This window comes from Macaca fascicularis, chromosome 2 (genome assembly GCF_037993035.2).
Source record: "Macaca fascicularis isolate 582-1 chromosome 2, T2T-MFA8v1.1".
NCBI lineage: Eukaryota > Metazoa > Chordata > Mammalia > Primates > Cercopithecidae > Macaca > Macaca fascicularis.
Window position 1 is genome coordinate 97,587,256 of NC_088376.1, and position 24,462 is coordinate 97,611,717.

Genomic DNA, 24,462 nt, shown 5'->3' on the forward strand with positions numbered 1-24,462 from the left:
CGAGAAAGATCTGTTGAGTGAAACGGGATTCACTCTCGGTGCTGCATTTGTGCACAGATCACCTCTGGACCACTGTGTCACTTGGGCTCCTCCAGGAAGACCTCCAGCGCCAGAGGGTTCAATTTTGTTTCCTCTCAGTGTGTCCTATAAGCCAGATCCATCCATGGGCCTCAGGGTCCAGGGCGGCTGCTCCAGCTTTATTGTGAGTACACAGCCAAGACATGCTCAGACCCGTCCCACTCTGGAAGCAGGGACCCCTTCATGGGATCTGCAAAGAGTTCTCTGGCCTTGACTCCTTGGTGGCATGAAGATAAACGTGACCAACAGCTGAGCTTCTTGAGGGACTTCCTTTGCTGTGGGCAGCCATTTCTTGGCAGGGCCTCAGCCAAAAAATACAGATCTGAGTGTGTCGAGGGGTCTGACACCCTCTGGTAGATCACACAGAGCCTGGCCATTGAGACTTCCGGCAGGATCCCTTGACTCTACTTTGAGATCTATACCTGGCATTAAACCTGGTCCTTACCTCAGAGTAAATAAGACAGAGTGGATCATGGCTGTGTGGTTCCCAGCTCCTACCACCACCCAAACCAAGAAGGGTGAATGGCTGATTCATGATTCACACTGACCAAATCAGTTCTGTCATCACCGTCCACTTCCTAGTGACTTGTGGCTGCTTTGCTCAGATTCTCCAGCCTAGACCAGAAGTTGGAGGGCTACTTATGCACTTCTGCTTGTGCTACTTGTGCACTTGTGCACTTCTGCAGTTTTGGAATGTCAGTCTATGGGCACGCTCCCTCTGAAGGGGCAGGAATGAGGACCCCATCTTATGACTGAAGTAAATGGGGCGCAGAGATAACTGCCAAGATCCCAGGGTAAGCAGGGCTGGAGCAAGGATCTGGAATTAGATGTCACTGGCTGAATTAATTTTGTGCAGCATTTGGAAGCCTGTTCTACAGGAAAGGCAGGTGATGTGAGCTCAGCTCTCACCTGCAACCAAAGCATCTCTTGGAGTGCATCACCCAGATCTTAGCTCTGTCCACCTCCTCTGGGCACTCTGCTCCCATGGATGAGTGTAAGGCTCTCTCCCCGCCCAGCAGCATCAAATGTGTCCCTCACTGTGGCCCCCAAAGACTGGCCCAGTAGAAACTAGGGTAGTGAGATCATCCATCTTGCTTTAGAGACAGATGTTTTCAGGGACCTGTTGAGACAAAGGGAATCTAGCAAAAAACAGATTTTTAAATTTTTATTTTCATGAGACAGTCTTGCTCTGTCACCAAGGCTGGAGTGCAATGGCATGATCTCAGCGCACTGGAACCTCCACCTCCCAGGTTCAAGTGATTCTCCTGCCTCAGTCTCCCGAGTAGCTGGGATTACAGGCACCCGCTATCACGCATGGCTAATTTTTGTATTTTTATAGAGATGGGGTTTCACCATATTGCCCAGGTTGGTCTCCAACTCCTGACCTCAGGTGATCCACCCGCCTCAGCCTCCCAAAGTGCTGGGATTACAGGCATAAGTCACCATGCCCGGCTGATTGATTTTAAAAATTTGGAAATTTCCTTTGCAAATACTTGGCCTCCCTGGTTTATGCTATGGAGAGAGGCAGGAGCTGGGGAAGTAGAAGGTTGCTGGAGAAGACTGTTAGCCCAGCATAAAAAACACTATCTGGACCTTCCTAAGCTGTAGAGCCCATTCTGTCCTCCTGATGCAACACCGCTGTCTTTGCCCATCACAGAGGCCAGGAGCACAGTGACGCATCACCACTCGACCTTGCTGGGACCTGGGACTGTGGGATGCAGCCCATGGGACTGATCTCCCTCTTATTTTCCTAGAGGCCCTGCTGGGAATTACTCTGGTATCGCAGTTAGGTTGCTATGGTGGAAAAACACACTGGACCAGAAACAGAATAACCTGGGCAAATCTTGGCTCTCATATTCTTCAGCTTTGTGGCTTTGGACAAGTTAGTGAAAACTCCCTAGGCCCCAGTTCCTCATGGGCAATAGTAAATGAAGAGGTCCTGTGGTGGTGAGCCCCAGGAGGTACTGGATATCCCAGAAGTCAGCAGAATTTCTATCTCAGAGCCAGCCCTGCCACATGTGTGCCTTGCCCACATCCCAGCACGATCTGAGCCTCACTTTTCTCTGCTGAACAAGAGGGGGATTTGATGAGATGGTCCCTCAAGTCCCTTTTAGTTGAAATGGTCCCTTCTCCTGCCGGCATCTCAGATTGCAGGACTGAAAGCTGGGTAAGGCCCAAGGGCTGCAGCCAGCTGGGGGCGTTTTCCACACTTTACTCCACCTACCCTCAGGGGTCAGGCCAGCACCTGCCTATCTGCCTAGGCTGGCATCTCACCTGCAGCAGGCCTGCTGGGCACAAGGGCCCCCACACCTCAGGGCTCTCATCCTGTCTGTCCACTCTGCAGATGAGACAAATGAGGCCTGAGAGGGAAAATGATTCACCAAAATGAAATTCTCTGATGGTCTCAGTGCAACCCTTGTTCTGTACTACTCAGAATATTTTTTGTTTTTTCTCTAGCACACTTGCTGTGGGAGAAATTCCAGCTCTTCCTGAGGAGAAAGTGTAAGCATTCTTTCTCTCCAAGTCATGAGACTTCTCATTTGGAATTCTGGGTTGTCCCATGGTAGCAAATTATTTTGCATAACAACAAAAACTCTGTTTCCGAAAATGTTTCGTGAGGCTTGGGACGTGCTCAGCATTCTGCCCGTGAGTCAGAGCTGATAGCTGGTCTTGGAGCAGGACCAGGGGCAAATAATCCTCCCCTTTCAGCTTCTCTGATGATTCTCCACACTGTGCTCAAGGAGGCAGGATGTGGGCCTGGAGATGCAGCCACGTCTGCATTTGCAGCCTTTCTATAAGTCAAGGACCTTCCTTCCTGAGCTGCTCTGCTCAGGCTGGGCTGCTTATTCAGTTAGATCCTCAGCTTTTGTTTATGATTTTATCATTGCTTTTAAAGAGTTTTTATTCATATTATTTTCACATAGTTCAGGGCCTGTGAAGTGGAGACTCATTAAAGCACCGTACACTGATACCTGCTAAGTTATCACTTCACTGCAGTCCCTTCCATTAGTTTGGGAAAATCCTCATCCTTTCTTTATCTTCTTGAGGACAACAATGATAAAACAAAAAGGACTGGATTGGGTTGTTGGCTACTAACATGTTTTTCTAATTCAGTGGTTAGTTGAAGAGTAAAGGAATAAGAAAAGGAAAGATGAGAGCGGACAGGGATAGTCCTGGGGCAAATGTTCTAGATCCCTGTGGGATTCTGTCTCTGCATGGTGTGGCACTGCCTGGGACTGAGAGGGCACAAGGGACGTGGGGTGAGGGGAGGTGGTAGAAAGGGCCACAAGGGCCATCGGGAGCAGCCTCACCTTGATGGAGGCTCCGGCGAATCTCGCCAGTTGTTTGATGTGTGCCCCCTTCTTCCCGATGATGGCGCCCACAGCCTGGGTTGGGATGAAGAGATTCACAACCTCCTGCTCTGGATACTGGGAGGGCAAAAAAGACAAGACAGAAGACATCATTCCAACTGGGCTCTCTCCTCCAGGCACTCCACAGGTGCCAAGCGCCTTACCATGAACCCCAGGGTGGGAAGGCCCCGCCACCCAAGGAAATGGCCAAAATGGTGCACGGGATCTTTCTGCGGCCTGCGGCTCTGCAGGTGTGAAGCCTGAGGAAGGGACCCGAGCACAGGCAGCACTCGTGACAGTCAAGGGCATTCTCCTCTTGAGCATCTCAATTTGTTGGATTCCAAAAGCTGTCTGTTCACAGGTTTTCTGTCTTATACAAATGTGATCTGTATCTCTCCTGTGTCTTCATCCAACAAATGAAAACAGCTATTAAACATACCTGGCCTGCAGACGGCCCCAAGGCATTCTGATGAAGGGAATGGAAAGCTGCCCAACCCACCTGGTATCCAGAGAAGCATTTTCACAACTAAACCTGCCCTGACCTGGCTGCATGGTGACTGCCCAGGAAAATGGGGTGAACCATCCCTCCTGGGACCCTGTGACAAAAGGCAGAGGCTCTTGGGCAAGGCTGCCAGGGTTCCTTGCAAATGGGGTCTGTGCAAATGACGTTCACCTCATTTGCTAGACTTTGTTCAAAGATCTTTGGAAACTCTGCTTTTCAGTGCCAACAGCACCTCCTCATCTGGCCTGCTTGCCCATCTGCAGCAGCTCCTGCGACCTGTGAGGTGTGCGAGCATCCACAGGACTGTGCAACGGGAACGGCACAGGCCTCTGAAAAACCTCAAGGACACTCGGGTGCTGGGGAGTTTGGTGTGCTCATGCTTTGAGGTGTGTCACTCCCAGGACGACCCAGAACCACAGGAGACAGGACCTGCACTATGAACATTCACTGGTCATCAAGGGCCATGTGGGCCCAGCCCCAGGAGAAGGAAAAGTGGCAGATGCGGCTGAACTGAGGGGCACTTACGGAGTGATGATGCGGGAACGGGCCAAACTGGTGATGGGGGTACAGGCTGGAAAAGTATCCGGAGTGGGTCTGCAGCATGAGAGAAAGAGTCAGTGGGCGGGTGCCCTCAGGGACCATCAGTGTCCTCAAGGAGGCAAGATTTCCCACGTGCGACACAGGCTCTCTGTGGCATCAGCTGGCTCCACTGTCGCGTCTACACACCTGTCCCTCTGTGTCTCAGATCTCTGCTCCACCTTTCCCACTGAGACCACTGAATGCTTGGCAAGATGTCCCCTGGCTGCAGTGGCTCCTGGGCTAAATATTCATCATTTCTAAACTGAGTCATGTTTGAGGCTTCCTAGGAACATACCAGCGGTGTGAACGCACTCACACATACACACATACACCCACTGACACTTGCACCCACACACTCTTTGAACCTGCCCTCGGGTGGAGAGACGGGGCCAGGGCCTTCCACTTTCTGGGGAATGATGAGTCGTAGACGAAAAAGAACAGAGTGTGCTGGACAATACCCAAGAGCTATTCACAACAAGCAAATGTGTTCCTGGGGAGACAGATCAGTCAGCTCCATCAGAGAATTCTAGAAGGAATGGAAAGAATCCTGAGAAGGGAGAAATGTAAAAGGAGACTGAGCTTTGGGAATCTGAAATGGGAGGATCACTTGTGTCCAGGAATTTGAGACTAGCCTGGGTAACATAGAGAGACCCATCTCTATAAAAAACAAAAATAGGCCGGGCGCGGTGGCTCAAGCCTGTAATCCCAGCACTTTGGGAGGCCGAGACGGGCGGATCACGAGGTCCGGAGATCGAGACCATCCTGGCTAACACGGTGAAACCCCGTCTCTACTAAAAAAATACAAAAAACTAGCCGGGCGAGGTGGCGGGCGCCTGTAGTCCCAGCTACTCGGGAGGCTGAGGCAGGAGAATGGCGTGAACCCGGGAGGCGGAGCTTGCAGTGAGCTGAGATCCGGCCACTGCACTCCAGCCTGGGCGACAGAGCGAGACTCTGTCTCAAAAAAAAAAAAATAAAATAAAAATAAAAAAATAAAAAATAAAAAATTAGCTGTGAGTGGTAGGGCGCACTCTGGTCATAGCTACTCAGGACACCAAGGTGGGAAGATCACTTGAGCCTGGAAATTTGAGGCTGCAGTGAGCTATGATTGCACCACTGCACTGGTGCTGTGCCTGGGTGACAGAGCAACGCCCTGTCTCCATAAGAAAAAAGAGAGAGACTGAGAGAGGAGAGAAAGAAAATGAATGTGGAGAGAGAGAAGCAGGGAACAGGAGGGCAGATATGGACAGAAAAAAAGTAGAGCTATTAAGAAAACAGAAATTTATAAACTAGCTGCTTTTATTTATTTATTTTTGAGATGGCATTTCACTCTTTTGCCCAGGTTGGAATGAAGTGGCATGATCTTGGCTCACTGCATCTTCCACCTCCCTGGTTCAAGTGATTCTCCTGCCTCAGCCTCCCGAGTAGCTGGGATCACAGGTGCCTGCCACCATGCCTGGTTAATTTTTTGCATTTTTTTTTTTTTTTTTTTTTGAGACAGAGCCTCGCTTTGTGGCCCAGGCTGGAGTGCAGTGGCCAGATCTCAGCTCCCTGCAAGCTCTGCCTCCCGGGTTTACGCCATTCTCCTGACTCAGCCTCCTGAGTAGCTGGGACTACAGGTGCCCGCCACCACGCCCGGCTAGTTTTTTGTATTTTTTTTTTTTTTTAGTAGAGATGGGGTTTCACTGTGTTAGCCAGGATGGTCTCGATCTCCTGACCTCATGATCCACCCATTTCAGCCTCCCAAAGTGCTGGGATTACAGGCTTGAGCCACTGCGCCCGGCCCCAATTTTTTGTATTTTTAGTAGAGATGGGGTTTCACCATGTTGGCCAGGCTGGTCTCATACTCCTGACCTCAGGTGATCCACCCACCTCAGCCTCCCAAAATGACAGGATTATAAGCGTGAGCCACTGCACCCCGCCAAGTAGCTGCTTTTTACTGAATAAGTACTGTGTACTAGATACTAACATAGATATTTTGTGTCCATTCATAAACTCTTTTAATCCTCACAAGAGTCCTATGAGCGGAAACTGTCTGATTTGATTTTTTTTTTTTTTTTTTGAGATAGCATTTCACTCTTGTAGACTAGGCTGGAGTGCAGTGGCGTGATCTCAGCTCACTTCATCCTTCACCTCCCAGGTTCAAGTGATTCTCCTGCCTCATCCTCCCAAGTAGCTGGGATTACAGGCATATGCCAAGCTCAGATCATTTTGTATTTTTAGTAGAGACAGGGTTTCACCATGTTGGTCAGGCTGGTCTTGAACTCCTGACCTCAAGTGATCCACCTGCCTCGGCCTCCCAAAGTGCTAAGGTTACAGGCGTGAGCCAGCGCGCCTGGTCTGACATACTCTTACAGGCAGAACGCTGACCTGAGTCAGCAGAATCGTTAGCTGTGCTTTACATAAGGCTGGGTCAACACTGACATCACTGCTCCAGGAAAGGAGGTGAACAGCTCTGGGCACCATGGAACCAATTCCCGCAGGCCCACCCTGCCAGATAGTCCCCCAGGAAGACGATTCCAACAGCGGTCAGACGTGGCCGAGGCTTGGAGTCTGGTGGCCCAGCTTTCATTTGAGGACCCCTGAGCAAATCTCACAGTGAAGGGCATGCCCTCCATCCCCCGAATCTCCTGAAGGTTAGAACGTTGCCTTATGACTCAATAGGGACAAAATGAAACCGTTGCCCTTTTTGAGCTTGGAGCGAGAAGGCAGAGATGTGAACAACTTGAGGAGCTGTAGGTTACCAGCCACGCAGCCGGCGACAGAGCTCTACTTAACATGGCTGTGGTGCTAGCCTTGCTTTGACTTGCAAAGGGGCTGCAGCGGTCCCTCACGCCCACAAGAGGGCGCTAAGAGATCAGCAGTCTCCTGGCAGCCTCAAGTTTTGCAGGAAGGTGGGTGAAGCAGTTTCTCTTGGCTCTGCTTCTTTCTTAAGGACCCCCTGGAAAGAACATCAGCTCCAGAGCTTTCTCTGCAGGTCCGTGTCCTGGACCATGAAGAGCTGGGGAAGAATTCATGCAACTCCTCTGCACAAAACTCTACTCTCGGAAAAGGGCACTTCAGCCCTCCTCCCGCCTGAAGAATCGTTCCTTCAGGTCTCATGGCAGAAATAGTAATTCCTTTGAACTATGACTTACCATTTCCTTACAAAACTCATGTGAGGCCGGGAATAGACAAGCCACAGTGTAGCGCCTATTTGGGGTTCAAATACTTCTCACATAAATACTATCAAATTTAGACTTCCTAGGAACTCAGGGTAAGAAAGAGATCTTTAAAATTAGCTGTCAAAGGATAAAAAGGACAAATTCTCTTTTATTCATGAGTCACAGCTGGAAAATTGTCACAGGGAAAAAATCTTGAACTCTGCAATTAGGAGCTTGTTTGCAGCGAAGGCTCTGCCGTTAGCCCCTGTGTATAGAAGTTCATTTTTGGAGTCAGAAGATCTGAGTCTCTGAACCACTACCTCTGCAAGTTGGATAAAATTATTTAACCTTTCTGAGCCTTATCCACAAACAGACTCATATAATATCTAGTTCTTATAGTATTGTTGTGAGGGTTTGTTCATTCATTCATTCAAAAGGCATTTGAGGCCAGGCACGGTGGCTCACGCTTGTAATCCTAGCACTTCGGGAGGCTGAGGCGGGCGGACTATTTGAGGTCGGCAGTTCAAGACCAGCCTGGCCAACATGGCAAAACCCCATCTCTAGTAAAAATACAAAATTAGCCAGGCATGGTGGTGGGCACCTGTAATTCCAGCTATTCAGAAGGCTGAGGCGGGAGAATCGCTTGAACCCGGGAGACAAGAGGTTTCAGTGAGCCGAAATCATGCCACTGCACTCCAGCCTGGGTGACAGACAGAGACTCCATCTCAAAAAAAAAAAAAGTGTCTTATCAGAGCGTACTTTCTAATGCCCATTCCCTTCCCATACTTTTTTTTTTTAAAGACTGACTAGCTCTGTTGCCCAGGCTGGAGTGCAATGGCATGATCTTGGCCCACTGCAAACTCTGCCTCCCGGGTTCAAGCGATTCTCCTGCCTCAGCCTCCTGAGTAGCTGGGATTACAGGTACCCACCACCATGGCCAGCTAATTTTTGTATTTTTAGTAGAGACAGGGTTTCACCATGTTGGCCAGGCTAGTCTCGAACTCCTGACCTCAGGCGATCCTCCCACCACGGCCTCCCAAAGTGCTGGGATTACAGGAGTGAGTCACCATATCTGGCCCCATTCCCATACTTTCTATTAGGTGATGTCTATAGCCTCAAATGGAAGGGGGCTTTCAAATCTTGCTTATTTATAATGGTCAGAAAAAGTAACTTGGCAATGACTCAAATAACCATTTTAATGGGAAAGCAGACTGTAGTCATCTGCCATCTGGTTCAAGGCCCCGAGGGATAGGGAGGTTGGTAGGGAACCCTGACCCTGATGTGGCCGCTAGACTCACTGTCCCAGTTCAAGAGTCTCACCTATTTTATGAGGGAGGAGCTACTTTATTTTTGAGTGTTTCAAAAGCATTTTGGGGAGGGGGAAAGGAGGTGTGGTGGTGAAGGCACTCCTGCCAGGTGCGTCCTCACCCCCTGGCCCCCCACCCACTAACTGAGAGGCAGAGGGAGGTGGGTAATTATTATCCACAGGCTTGTTTCAAACTCTCAACTTCAGGAACACTGGTGTCTGCCTTTTCTCTGAGTTTGACTCTTCTCGGGGGTAGGTACAGGAGTACATATCAAACACACTTGTGAAAATTAGAAAAGGGAATTATAAACAGCAGAGCCTCCTTTTCCTGGGAGAACTGCAGGGTTCAAGCTGCAATGTGTGACCATCTGATACACAATTTAGGTGATATTCTGAAGCATGAAGAAATCAGGGGATGGGAAGAGTGGAGGGTGGGAAAGGGGAGAGTGCAGAGGGCAAGGACCAGGCATAGGAATTATGTTTCATTGATCTTTTGTATTGTATTTTTCATTCCAATTTCACTTATTTCCACCCTAATCTTTATTACTTCTTTTCTTCTACTAATTTTGCTGTTGATATGATGTATTACATTGATTGATTTGCATATGTCAAACCATCCTTGCATCCCAGGGATAAATCCCACTTGGTCATGATGAATGGTCTTTCTAATGTACTGTTGAATTCAGTTTGTTAGCATTTTAAGGCATATATATGAATTATGTTCAAATATTTAAATAGTTTTAGTGTGATAACAGAGTGATACCAGACTGCAAAGCTGGCAGGTGCTCCCTCTGGGCACCAGGGACATGGGCCTTAGGAAGGGGCGACAACTTGGCCAGAGGGTTCAGCGTTGTGACATAGCTTTCTAAGATGCAGATGGTGCACTGCTCTATGCCAGCTTGTCAAAGTGTCTCCTTACGTGGAGCTGCCTGTCCTGCTCTGTGTGTTCTCACGGGACAACCTTAGAAGCTGGAGGGAGCTAGGAAATGGTGAGCCAGCAAGAGGTAGAGCCAAGATGTTAACACAGATCTCTGTGTCTGCCTCTGCAGCCCAAGATCTAAACCACTGCACTCACTGCTGAGCTCCCCTGGGACATTCTAAACTCACTGGTTCAGGTGGGGTCTGGGGAGCATGCTAAGAAAAAACTCCCCTTAGGATTGTAATTATGCTGTTGAGTGCATTTAAATACATAAATGGACAATTAAAATCCATTAGACATATATAAAGAATCAGCAGCATGAAGGAGAGGAGCCCAGCTGCACAAGACAAGCGAATGACCCCAGTGAGTGAATGGAGGGAGAAGGGAGAGCTTTTTACAAAATTGTGATTTGATCTCCTAGTGAGATTCAAGAGGACAGTGCCTCAATGATTTGTATATAGACTGCTATGAGAAATGAACAATCAGAGAACCAGAGTGACCCTGGATATGAAAAACATGGTTAAGTAAAAACTCAGTAGAGGACGTGTAAATAGTAGGGAAGACACTGCTGAAAAGCCCATCAGTGCACGGGACTGTTAAACCACACAAAACCAAGACAAAGAGTGGGAAGTGGACAGACACAAAGAGTAGAGTGAGGTTTGCTATAACTCTCCTCCTCTGGAGTGGGAACTCCATAAGGAGAAAATAAAGTGGATGGCAGAGAAGCAACACTAAAATTAATTACGGAAGGCAAACATTCTCCTGAGCCAAAGAAAAACACGGATCTTTAGATCAAAGCACTCAGATTCAGATTCCTGAATTCCAGGCAAATTATTACAAAAGGCAAAAAAACTTATAGACACCAGGGGGAAAAAAAAAAGGACAGGCGTGGTGTTGTGCACCTGTAGTCCCAGCTACTCAAGAAGCTGAGGCAGGAGCATCGCTTCAGCCCAGGAGTTCAAGACTGCAGTGAGCTGGGATCACACCACTGCACTCCAGCCTACTAGATGACAGACAGAGCAGGACCCTGTTTCTTAAAAAAAAAAAAAAAAGAAGAAGAAGAAGAAAAAAGATATCTATGAAAGAAACAGTGCTAGAAGTAACATTTTTAGAGTTCTAAAGTAACTATGGGCTAGGCGTGGTGGCTCACGCCTGTAATCCCTGCACTTTGGGAGGCCAAGGCAGGCAGATCACTTGAGGTCAGGAGTTCAAGATCAGCCTGGCTAAAATGGCAAAATCCCATCTCTGCCAAAAATAGAAGAATTAGCCAGGTGTGGGGGCACATGCCTGTAGTCCCAGCTACTTGGAAGGCTGAGGCATGAGAATCGCTTGAACCTGGGAGGTGGAGGTTGCAGCGAGCCAAGATTGCACCACCGCACTTTAGCCTGGGTGACAGAGAGAGACTCTGTCTCTAGAAAGATGATAGATACAGATTAGATAGATAGATAGACAGATAGACAGACAGACAGATAGAGGAACTACGACCCAAGAATTTCTACCCAGAATTCATTCACATGTGAAGGAAAAAGAAGGGCATTTTCAGATACAGAAAAAGTTTAGGAATCATACTCGTGCTATTTCTGTTAAAACTTGTTTGAGAAAATACTCCAGACATTTAACAACAAAAAATTCAAATAAATAACTCAAAAAATTGATAGGGTGTGGAACATAAGAAGCTGTCTGCAGTGAGCAATGAAACCAGTAAAAGTTTAGTTAATTCTAAATAACTGGACTATACGGTTGTGTATTTATTAAGAAAGCAAGCTTAGGCTGGGCGTAGTGGCTCACGCCTGTAATCCCAGCATTTTGGGAGGCTGAGGCAGGTGGATCACCTGACGTCAAAGTTCGAGGCCAGCCTGGGCAACATGGTGAAACTCCGTCTCTACTAAAAATACAAAAATGAGCCTAGCGTGGTGGTGGGCACCTGTAATCCCAGCTGGGAGGCTGTGGCAGGAGAATTGCTTAAACTCGGAGGCAGAGGTTACAGTGAGCTGAGATCATGCCACTGCACTCTAGCCTGGGCGACACAGCAAGATTCCATCTCAATAACTAACTAAATATATATATATATGTGTGTGTGTGTGTGTGTGTGTGTGTGTGTGTATATATTTTTTTTTTTTTTAAAAGAAATTAAGAGAGAGAAGTAACCACAAGTTTGGATATTTAAAAGGCAACAGTCTGTTTTGTATCACTTTATATCAATACACATAAAAAGAAAAATTAAGTGGAAAAAATTTATATTTTCATAGGAAAATATAAATGAACAAAATCAAGTTAAAAACTTAAAAAATAAAGCCAGATCTGTATCTCAGTATAAGTCAAGATAAATTCCCCATGAATTGCAGACGTACACAATCCTCCAAAGCCAACAACTAAAAACTAGTGTAAGAAAACATGGGCCAGGTGTGGTGGCAAGTGCTTGTAGTCCCAGCTATTGAGGAGGCTGAGGCGGGAGGATTGCTTGAGCCCAGGAATTCGAGGCTGTAGCGTGCTATAATTGTGCATGTGAACAGTTACTGTACTCCAGCCCGGGCAACATAGCACAATCTCTTACACAAAGAAAAAGAAAATACGGTAGAGTATTTTATTTTTGCAGTCTTGGATGGGAGAAGGCTTTTTTCCTTAGCATGACGTCAAAGGTCAGAAACTGAAAAGGAAAATATCAATCATTTTACTACCTTAATTTTTAAGTTTTCTGCATGAATTCTGGTGGAGAGAAATCTGTGAATATTTAAAATACATATACGCTTTGAAATAATAATTCCAGTCTTAGAGAATTTACTTTCAGATATACATACTCACACACTTGTGCAAAGATTTATGTAGAGGCACACCTCACTGTATTGTGTTTGGCTTTATTGCACCTTGCAGATAATCGTGTTTTTTACAAACTGGAAGGCTGGTGGCAACCCTATGTCACACAAGTCTATTGGTATCATTTCTCCAACGGTACATGCTCACTTTGTGTTTCTGTGTCTGCATTTTTAAGCAATATTTTTAAATTAAGGCATGGATATTGTTGTCTTCTCAGACATAATGCTATTGCACACTTAACAGACCATAGTATAGTGTAAACACAACTTTTATATGAACTGGGAAACAAACAAAAAAAAAGTGTAACTTGTTTTATCATGTTATTCACTTTACTATGGAGGCCTGGAAATGAATCCACAGTATCTTCAAGATATGCCTGTAAAGATACTGATTTTGACATTGTCTGTAATACTAATAACTTGGAATCAACCCAAATGTGTAAAACTAGTGTGCTGGTTACAAAAATGATGATAAACTCATTTAATGGAATATTATGCAGCCATTAAATAAAACTAGGTCTAGCTATGGAAAGATGCCCATAATATGTAAAAACAAAAGTTGTAATTCCCTGTGTACAGCATAATTTCATTTGTATTTTTTAATAATATGTTTGTATATATGCCGAGAAAACTTTTTTATAACTACTACACTTCTAGGGAGAGGGTATTGGGTGAAATTTGGCTGAAAGAAGAAAGGCTAAAGGGAAATGTTTACATTTAACTTCAAACAGAAGTTCATTCAATATATATATATATATATATATATATATATAGTGAACTACATATATAGTTAAGTGGGAATTCTGTGTATGACAAAGTTGGCATTTTAAGTTGAACTATGAACTACTGTTCACTATAAATGAACATATATATAATATATACATATAATTATTTATGACATAAGACACCACAAATAAAGCAAAGAGAATATTTGTTGAAAATATTTACAACATGACAAGCGGTTAGCAGCCTTAATATGTAATTAGCTATGATGAATCATTAAGAAAAAGATGAAATAAAAAGATGATAATAGCAGCTATGATTTACATAGCAGTTACTGTATGTAGGTTTTAACTGACTTAATTACCCTCATAACCATCCCCTAATGTAGGTACTATTATTTCTCCCAGATCTGAAGAGCTTAAGTCACTTGCTCAAAGTTAAAAACAGCAAGTGACAGTGTAGAAATTCAAATGCACACAGTCTGCTCTAGAACCTAAGTTATATTACTTCTCAATAGACTGAGGGGCCAAAAATACAGAAAGCAACTTATCAGAGAGAACAAAAATGGCCAATACAAAATTTTTCAGTCATATAATAATAATTTTAAAAACCGCGTATTTTAAAATATCAGACTGTGAGGAATAATTGGGAGTGCTGGTGTGGAAGAAAAAGTCCTGCTCTGTTACACACACTCTTGATGGGAAAGAAAAGTAATATACCTTTTTTGTATCAAAATTGGGTACTATGTATCAGCATAGAAAATGAACACATTCTTTGATTCTATTTCCAGGAAATTATTCTGAGGAAATAATTGGATAAATGAATCAAGATGTATACACACAAGGATTTCCATTCCAGAGTGAAAATTTGGGGGAAAAACTATAAATCATGTATAAATATACACACACACATGCACATACCTACACAGAAACACTGCTTATGTCTAGGTTAAGAAAAAACTTGCACTTTCTGCATTTCTGTATTATTTGCTGCTTTCTTTTTTTTTTTTTTTTAGGATCAGAGAAATGTGTTTTTTTTTTTTTTGAAAATTCAAAAGTACATACTCCCTGCTTCTTAAATACTATCCACGTATTACTTTTATAACCAGAAAAACAGTAAAAAAAAAAACCAAAAAGTGGTAAAGTTTTCATATACACACATATGTATTAAAAATTCCAGAGTTTGGAGACCAACCTAGGTGTGGATGAGCCAGTTATAAGGAGGGACACAGACTCCCTGACCTTTGGATGGTAAAAGCAAAAGTATTAGAGCTTTGTGATATATAAAAGCAACCAAGAAATATCTTGGTTCCTTGAAATCTGAATGCCTATGTGACAGGAAAACAACACTGTCAGTATTTAAAGTGTCTCCACCACCCTATGCTGCTGTTCTCAGGAGTCCTGGGCCCACCAGGGAAGCCTACAAGCCTGTGGTGTGGACTTCCCAGGTATTGCTCCGGGAATAGCCTAGGTCCTGCACAGTTGGGCAGTGAGGGCCGTCTCCATGCTGTTGGACCTGCACTTCTGCAGCTGCATGAAGGAGATGTCTGTAGAACCATCATGTCTCAGACAGTCAGGGCAACTGGATTAGAATCTACTCTAATATTGACCCATGGGATCAAGATCCGAATTACCTGGTTGTTTTTGTTTTGTTTTTAGTTTAACAATTTTTAATTTAAAACCTATTTTATGAATAACAGGAACCACACATTTTAGCAAAATGGTTATTCTACTATTTTAGTAAAAATCTGAGATGCAAAGGAAGCTTTCCAACTGGCAAAACCTATTTTCAAGTTTAGAAATATTCTGCTATCAAAAGAAAAATTATCTCCTTGTTAAATTTAGTTCAGGGGTCAGCAAACTTTTTCTGTAAAGAAGCAAATCATAAATATTTTAGGCTTTGTGGCTCATGTGATCTGTATGCACCTACTCAGCTCTGCCACTACAGGGGGAAAGCAGGAATAGATAATATGTATATAAACGACCGTGGCTGTGTCCCCTAAAAACCTTTATTGATGAAAATAAATGGTGAGCTAGATTTGGTCCTCAGGTTGTAGCATGCTCACTCCTATATTTGAGATTACCAATTTAATTTTATTTATTTATTTATTTATTTTTGAGACGAAGTCTTACACTGTCGCCCAGGCTGGAGTGCAGTGGCATGATCTCAGCTCACCACAACCTCCACCTCCCGGGTTCAAGTGATTCTCCTTGCCTCAGCCTCCCAAGTAGCTGGGATTACAGGCATGCACCACCACACCTGGCTAACTTTTGTAGTTTTAGTAAAGACGTTTCACTATGCTGGCTAGGTTGGTCTTGAACTCCTGACCTCAGGTGATCTGCCTACCTCAGCCTCCCAAAGTGCTGGGATTACAGGCGTGAGCCATCATGCCTGGCCTAGATTACCAATTTTAGAATTGGTCTAATTTATTACGCTCTTTTTCTCTCCCCACTTATATTACCTATACTGAGAGGGTAGCCTAACGTTTGAGGTTATCTTCTGTGGGGCTGTATGTACAGCCTCTCTCCCAAGAAATGATACGTGCCTCAATGCCACTTAATTGTAACTCACTGGGCCATTCTCAGATTTGACAGCAAAAATATGGGGATGTGAAACTCTCAAGCTATTCTTACTGCTTGGCACAGCCATGTGACTGACAGCTGCCACAATCCCTTGTACTGCATCTTTAGGCTGCTCAACACACAAGGCTCAGTGTCAGTCCCCTCCTTCAGTTTAAGGGGAAATGGATTTAACTAAAGAGGTGGTATGGAGAGATTTAGAAATAACTCAGGGTGCCAGGCACCTGTAATCCCAGCACTTTGGGAGGCCGAGGCAGACAGATCACAAGGTCAGGAGATCGAGACCATCCTGGCCAACGTGGTGAAACCCCTTCTCTACTAAAATTAGGTGGGTGTGGTGGTACGTGCCTGTAATCCCAGCTACTTGGGAGGCTGAGGCACAAGAATCACTTGAACCCAGGGGCGGAGGTTGCAGTGAGCCAAGATTGTGCCATTGCACTCCAGCCTAGCGGCAGAGCGAGACTCCACCTCAAAAAAAAAAAAAAAAAAGACTCAGAAGAGTCATATATAAGCAGGAATGCAGAATGTGTGCATATATGTGACTGAGGATGTGGGTGTCAGTGTGTGACTGCATTTTGTTGGCAGGATGACACAGGGGATTCATCCTGTCTCTCTACTGATAACCCAAAAAACGACTGGGAATTCACACAATGGGAAGCCTACCCCAGAAAGCACTTCTCAAAAGAACGGAATGGCTGAGGCAATGTTCACCCACCCAATTCTTCCCATTTAAACAGCATAAACATTGGGGGAAAGAAAGTTTGCTTTAAAAATAAGCAGTCTGTGTAGAGAAAAATTAGGAATAAAAAAAAGCTGTCAAGCATCCTGAGCTCCAATTTGATAATGCATTAATCTTGAATAATGCTTGTGAATGAAAACAGTAAGTAAAACACTCATAAAATTCACATTTCTTCTGTTGTGAACAAATACTTATTGAGAACTTACTAAATACCAGGCATTGTGCTAAGTGTTTAGCTATAAACAATGTATGTAATATTTTCTTTTAAAAATTGCCTATTAATAAACAATACATTTGACTTGTAAACATAGGTAGAAGCTGCACATGTATGTATGTAGATATATATCTCTCTAAGAATCATCCAGGTACCCTATATACTTTAACAAATGACCAACACTCAAGAAATGTTCTTATTTGAGCTAACAAGTCCTTTTTTTTATAATAAATTAGCTTCTAGTTGATGAATTTGCTGTGAGTTTCTTTCTTTGCTAGTTGTGACATACTATATTTAAGAACATGTGTTTAGAGGATGGTTTAATATTAAGTTAGTTGCCCATTAGGAAGAAGTCCTAAGAAATGTTGAGTTCAACCTACATTGGATTCATCTCTACTCGAGCATGGCCTTTAAATGAAAGCTTCCGTTCTGATTCCACATAGCAGAGTCATGCTGCTGCCTGGAGGTGCCCAGCGCATAAGCAAACCTCCACAAGCTGAGCTACTTACAGCGAAGGGGTGGTAGGGGGCAGCGGGGGGAGCTCCGCGGGGCCCTGCTGGTGGAGATAGCACGGACAGTCCTGTTGAAAAGATGCCAAGTGCGCTGAGGTTCAACCCTGGGATCAGATTGGCTTGTTGCTGGGAATAGAAATGGAGAAAAAAGATGAAGGGAGGAGACCAGAGAGGCCCGCACGCCTGGGTCAACCTCCCTCTCTTGTCTGAATGGCACCAGCGTCTCCCAATCAGCTCTGCCCAGGCTCTTCCTACCCTGTATCAGAGGTGGGTGCCACATCTCAACCTGACCATGGTGTTCCTTCAAGGCTTCTCTGCCACCCTTGGGCATGTCTACATATCTTATCATGGAAAATGAGGCTCTTCCTGGGGATGGCAGCCACCTTGCCAGCCTCACCCCTGCTAACCCTTCATCTCCAACCTGGTCAGTCCTGTTCCCTACATACCTCTGAGCCCCTGCACATGCTATTTATTTCCTAGGCAAGGAAGTGCTTTTCTCCTTTCTCACCTGGCTAAGTCCTACTGACTTGCAGGTTTCACTTGAGCAGAGATGACCCTTCATGTAGGAAGCTTTCTTTCATCCCAAAGCTCAGCTCGAATGCCCTGTCTGTGCTCTCCAGCACTCCTGTTTCCCTATGCCAGCACTCATTACGTGGTATGTGAACAGCTTGTTTAGTTACCTCTTCCCCTTTTAGTCCAGAATTTCCTTGCAGACAGAGACTGTCTTACTTAGTGTTGTGTTCTCAGTGCCTGGTACATAGTAAGTACTCGATAAATATTCGTTGAATGACTGTTTAAAACAAATTGGATTAACAGTGTTTTCCAACTCTATCCATGGAAAGATCAGATCCTTCACATGATGTAAAGTCCCACATACGTAAACTCCATTATCCAGCTTTGGGATGGTTTACAACTTTGTCTCTCTGCTATTTAGTTGTTGGCTTTGTGATCATCTTGCTTGCTTATTTTACATTTCTACATGGGGATGGTCACACAGGCTGGGGGTGGGTTTTAACCATACAGGTCTTCAGAGGCAGAGGAACGTGGTCACCCATTCCCTGAACATGAAGCAATTTCCTAACATTTTCTATTTTCTTATTTTTGGCTACATTCACTCTGTAACTTGCCTTTTTTTTTAAGAACGTTTGGAATAGCAGGGCTCATATCCTTCGTCTTTACCTCATTTTGTCTATAAGATGTGGTAATTTTGTTATTCACCTACCAGTGCATGACTTTGGCACAGACATGAATGAACCTAAGTGGTAAGCTCAGGTGAAGATGTATGAATCACTCAGACCCTTCTGTAGCTTTTCCAGGTGTTCACAGAAAGAGATGTTTATCATAAGATGTCAAGAACCCACAGGAAGAAGATGAGATTGTCAGATGATACTTCCACAAATATATCCAAACATGGGGAGAAGACCACACTGCAGTCTCCTGCTCTAGCTCTTCTCATCACGCCCCATAATTATCACGTGATGTGGGCTGCTAAGGTGGGGGTTGGGGTGAGATGGGGACAGATTCTGGGCTGCAGTAGAGGGTACAGCAGAAAGTGCTGCAGTGAGGGACTTGGGCTTAACCTATAGAGTGCTTTGTCCACATTTATTTCTCTAGGAAATATTATCAGGTCTGAGATTTGCTTCAAGGTCATCCAACAGGTATGAACAGTGGATGTGGATGAGGATTCAGAGGAAACAAAACAGACGGTGAGTTGATAACTGCAAAAGGTGGATTATGGGTATATGAGGGCTTATTGCAGCACCCTTTTCACTTCTGTATATGTCCGAAAAATCTAATTAAAAAGTGAAAAAATTTACTCCTCTGAGCTGAGCTGGACTTTTGCTGATGGCCAAATATTTTAAAGGATTTTTTTTTTTTGAATGCCAGATCGGCGTCTCCCCATTAAGAATAAAAATTAGGGCCGGGCGCGGTGGCTCAAGCCTGTAATCCCAGCACTTTGGGAGGCCGAGACGGGCGGATCACGAGGTCAGGAGATCGAGACCATCCTGGCTAACCCGGTGAAACCCCGTCTCTAGTAAAAAATACAAAAAAATAGCCGGGCGAGGTGGCGGGTGCCTGTAGTCCCAGCTACTCGGGAGGCTGAGGCAGGAGAATGGCGTAAACCCGGGAGGCGAAGCTTGCAGTGAGCCGAGATCCGGCCACTGCACTCCAGTCTCGGCGACAGAGCAAGACTCCGTCTCAAAAAAAAAAAAAAAAAAAAAGAAGAATAAAAATTAGGTAGCAATCACAGGAAGGACAAACCTAATTGAGTCTGCTACAAATACACAGTAAAGGCTCAAGTAGTTGACAACATTTATCAGACAATCTAAAAGTGCGGATCAGCAAGCAAGGGAGGAAAATCAGAAGAACTTTAAAGCATGCGTTTTTAAAATTTAAAAAGGAACAGGACAATATTACATAAGGTTCAGAAGGCTACATACATGGAAAAAAATCCCACTTTTCTAACATGCCAGCTATTTTCATTTTTGTATGTAGCCTTCCAGTCATTCTGATCCATGTTATTTTACATAATTGTAACTTTAGTTACATACATTTATATCTTGCTTTTCTTATTTATTTATTTAGAGATGGGGTCTCACTCTGTTGCCCAGGCTGGAGTCCAGAGGCGTAATGCCCACTCACTGCAGCCTCAACCCCCAAGATTCAAGTGCTCCTCCTGCCTCAGCCTCTTGAGTAGCTGGGACTACAGATGCATGCCACCACACAGAGTCATTCTTGCTTTTCTTAATGAACATTACATCATAAGCTTTTCCTTATGTCAGTCTTCAAAGTTATAATTTTAATGTCTTCACATGATGTTGTCCCCTGCACTTATCATAATTTATTAGTTGGTTTCCTGATGATTTTAATGCCTTTATCCTAGGAAGTCAGGAAAAATTCTGCATACCTATCCTAAGGCACTTCCTGATTAGCTGAATGACAATTATTCTTAAGAGAGCCTTGAGCACTACCTGAAAACACATGTGAAAACCAGCAGAGAAGAAAGCATTAGGGACTTACATTAACAGCCAGCATATCATTTTCAAAGGCCTCACGCAGCTTCTTCATAATCTCTATCTCAGCACTGGCACAGGCCTCAACTGTGCCCTTCACAGTGATGGTTCTTTCCGGGTTGTATATGCTCAAATCCTGCAAACTGACCCGTAAGAAGAAAAGACAAATTTTGTTTTCAACAGGAAAAATAAAATGCCAAAAAAAAAAAAAAAAAAGGAAAATCACAAACAAGTTTTGGCGAAGAGGGAGAAGACTCAATTCTCTCACAACACACTGTGGTGTAGAACCCCTGCCGTCCTATTTCAAATCTTACTCGTGATTTAGATAACATCCATAGTGAAAAATGTCTACCTGGTAAGTATTTACATATTTTTAAAAAAAATGATGATGGAGATAATTGTATCACTTATGATTATATTCCCATTTTGGGAAAAGTAGATGAATGAACTGGACCTATCAAAATGGTCAGGTGTTCCATTATTGGGCATGATTAATCTGAATAAGTGGCTTACGATGAGATTGTTATCTTGGTCCCTGTTTCATGTTCAATTTTCTTCAAATTTCTGCCTTCTTTTCCAATCAGTCTTCCAACCAAGCCATTGTGGGCCAAGATTTTCAGAGGAATCTCTTCGGCTCTAAAAGAGACAAGCAACAAGTGAACACTTTAAGATAGGTATAATGGTTGTCTCCCAAAAACCATTACCTTGCTTTTTTCTTACAAATGGAAGACATTTGTTCAGGTACCAAGTGACGATGGGATTTAGGAGAGGTCAGGTCCCTTACCGACCCCAGTTCATGAATTTTGATTAACATAAGCCAAACCATGGTAATTCTACTCCCTTGTAGTAACTGGTTGGAAGTGGATCCATGAGGCTGATCTGGCCAATGAGGGTATTACAAGAACTCTATTGGGTGAAGAATGTTCTCCTTGCTCTTAAAAAAAGGTACAAGGGAGAGTGACGTTAGCGAGATGACAGACGAGGAAGCCACAGGTCTCTTTCCCCCTCACAGACACCTCAAATTAACAAGAGATAGACCAGAATGCTTCTGTGAGGGCTCTAAAGATCAGCTGAGAAGCTATAATATGAAGTCCACTGTAAACTAAGAAGGCATTCCAGGCTGGGCACTGTGGCTCACGCCTGTAATTCCAGCACTTTGGGAGGCCAAGGTGGGCAATTGCCTAAGCGCCAGAGTTCGAGACCAGCCTTGGCAACATAGTGAAACACCGTCCCTACTAAAAATACAAAATTAGCCAGGCATAGTGGTGCATGCCTGTAGTCCTAGCTCCTGGGGAGGCTGAGGTAGGACTGCTTGAGTCAGGGAGGCCAAAGCTACCGTGAACCATGATCACACACCTCTGCATCCAGCCTGGGCTACAGAGCAAGACCCTGTCTAAAAACAACAACAACAACAACAACTACACACACACACACACACACCCCCCATATATAGATATAGATATATATAACGTCTTCACATGATGTTGTCCAGTGTACTTATCATAATTTACTAGTTGGTTTCCTGAATATATATATATATATATGTATATGTGTGTGTGTGTGTATATATATATACATTTCCAGCAAAAAAGGTAAGAACATTCACAGTGTTTTCAAGGCCCCACCCCCTACATGGCATACTGAAGAGCAAAGGGGAGGAAACCCTAAAGGCTGGGCTCCTCCTTTGGGATAGAAACAAAGACTGGATTATGCATACAACATTTTGGCTTGTCTGGAAGGTGCCAGAAAAACTGGTTTTTGTGTCACTGACTCAGAGCACTGACAGGATCAGCATCAGAGTTCAGAAGCTGCTGAAAGCAGAGGCAAGCAGCATTCAAGAAATGCAGTTCTACAGTCAGACAGCAGAGGGATCAAGAGATTAGAACGGTTTTGAGAGGTCCTAGAACCTCTAGCTAGGCTGATTTCAGGTATTCCACTGCCCAAAGCCAGTACACAGAAACCCTGAGAGGTGGTTGTTTTTTCAAACGCCCAAATCCCAACAAAAAAATTTACTAGGCATACAAAGAAACAGAGGAACATGACCCAATCAAGGGACCAAAATAAAACTCCCAAAAACTGACTCTAAAGAATACAGATCTACATGCTCCCTGACCAATAATTAAAAATAACTGTAAAGACGCTCAATGAGTATTTTTAGTAAGGACTAAAAATAGTCCCTACTATGTTGCCGAGGCTGATCTCGAACTCTGGGGCTTAGGCAATTGCCCACTTTGGCCTCCCAAAGTGCTGGAATTACAGGCGTGAACCACGGCCCCAGCCTGGAATTCCTTCTTAGTTTACAGTGGACTTCATATTATAGCTTCTCAGCTGACTTTAGAGTCCTCACAGAAGCATTCTGGTCTATCTCTTGTTAATTTGAGGTGTCTGTGAGGGGGAAAGAGACCTGTGGCTTCCTCGTCTGTCATCTCGCTAACGTCACTCTCCCTTGTACCTTTTTTTAAGAGCAAGGAGAACATTCTTCACCCAATAGAGTTCTTGTACTGAGCTAAACAAGAACACAGATAGACAACTAAATAAAGTTGGACAAATTATGCATGAACAAAATGAGAGTATCAACAAAGAGACAGAAACTATAAAAAAGAACCTAACAAATTCTGGAGCTGAAAAATACAACTGAACAGAAAAATTTGTTAGAGGAGTTCAACAACAGACTCGACCAGGCAGAGGAAAGGACCAGCAAATTTGAATACAGGTCATTTGAAGTCTTCAAGTCAGAGGATTAAAATAAATAAATACAGTGAAGAGAGACTAGGGACCTATGAGACTTGCCAAGCAGATCAATATAAGCATAATGGGCCTCCCAGAGACATGCCAAGTAGATCAACATAAGCATAATGGGAATCCCAGAAAGAAAAAAGGGAACAAAGGGGCAGAGACCTTATTTGAAGAATAGCTGAAAAATTCCCAAATATGAAGAATGAAATGTACATACAAATCAAAAATTTTAAAGAACTCCAACTGGGACAAATCCACAGAAAACCACACTGACACACATTATAATCAAACTGCCTAAAGTCAAAGAGAGAGTACCTTCAAAGTGGCAAGAGAAAAGCAATTGTGACATACAAAGGAGCTTCCATAACACTATCTGCAGATTTCTTAGCAGAAACTTTGCAGGCCAGAAGGGAGTGGGATGATATATTTGAAGTGCTGAAAGAAACTGCCATCCAAGGATACCATGTGTGGTAAAACTGTCCTTCAAACATAAAGGAGAAATTAGGATTCCCAGATAAAAACTGAGGGACTTTATTACCACTTGACATGCTCTACAAAAAATGCTAAATTCTCTAATTTTCCTTGTGCTGTTGATTTCTGGTTTCATTCCATTGTGATCAGAAAAGATACTTTGTATGATTTCAATCTTCTTGAATTTGTTAAGATTTGTTTTGTATGTTATCTCTCCTAGAGAGTTCCACGTGCACTTGAGAAGAACATATATTCTGCCGTTGTTGGGTGGAATGTTCTCGTATGTCTGTTGGTCTATAGTGTTGTTCCAATTCTATTTCCTTATTGTTCTTCTATCTGGTAGTTTTATCCATTATTGAAAGTGAGGCACTTAAGTTTCCTACTGATATCATGTTGCTAATTATTTCTCCCTTCAGTTCTTTCAAAGTTGACTTCATATATTTAGGAACTCTAAGGTTTGCTGTGTACATATTTATAATTGTTATATCTCCTTAGTGAATTGTTCCTTCAATATTATATAATGTCCCTCTTTGTCTCTTGTAACAGTTTTGTTTTTAGTCTATTCATCTGATATTAGTATAGTTACTCCTCCCTTGTGCTTACCATTTGCATGGAGTATCTTTTTCCATCTTTTTACTTTCAGCCTATATGTGTCTTTATATCTAAAATGAGTCTCCTGTAGACCGCATACAGTTAGATCCTGTTTTTAATCCATGTAGCCAAGAATGTGGAGTTTAATTCATTTGCACTTAAAGTAATTACAGATAGGGAAGGATTTACTTTTATC

General features: G+C 43.8%; 1 protein-coding gene across 9 annotated transcripts in view; it reads right to left on the minus strand.

Moving 5' to 3' along the window:
* IGF2BP2 (insulin like growth factor 2 mRNA binding protein 2) overlaps positions 1–24,462 on the minus strand; it is a 190,128-nt gene that overhangs the window by 10,129 nt on the left and 155,537 nt on the right. For 4 of the 9 annotated variants that reach the window (XM_065540333.2, XM_045386516.3, XM_005546596.5 and 1 more), the window contains 5 exons: positions 20,982–21,104; positions 20,476–20,611; positions 17,452–17,580; positions 4,456–4,524; positions 3,390–3,506 (listed from right to left, as the gene is read on the minus strand). In XM_065540333.2, coding sequence (XP_065396405.1) covers positions 3,390–3,506; positions 4,456–4,524; positions 17,452–17,580; positions 20,476–20,611; positions 20,982–21,104 — 574 coding nt within the window. Of the gene's footprint in view, positions 1–987; positions 1,199–3,389; positions 3,507–4,455; positions 4,525–12,053; positions 12,522–17,451; positions 17,581–20,475; positions 20,612–20,981; positions 21,105–24,462 lie in introns of those variants that run through there. The other 5 variants (XM_074031615.1, XM_074031612.1, XM_005546599.5 and 2 more) reach the window with 3 other exon arrangements.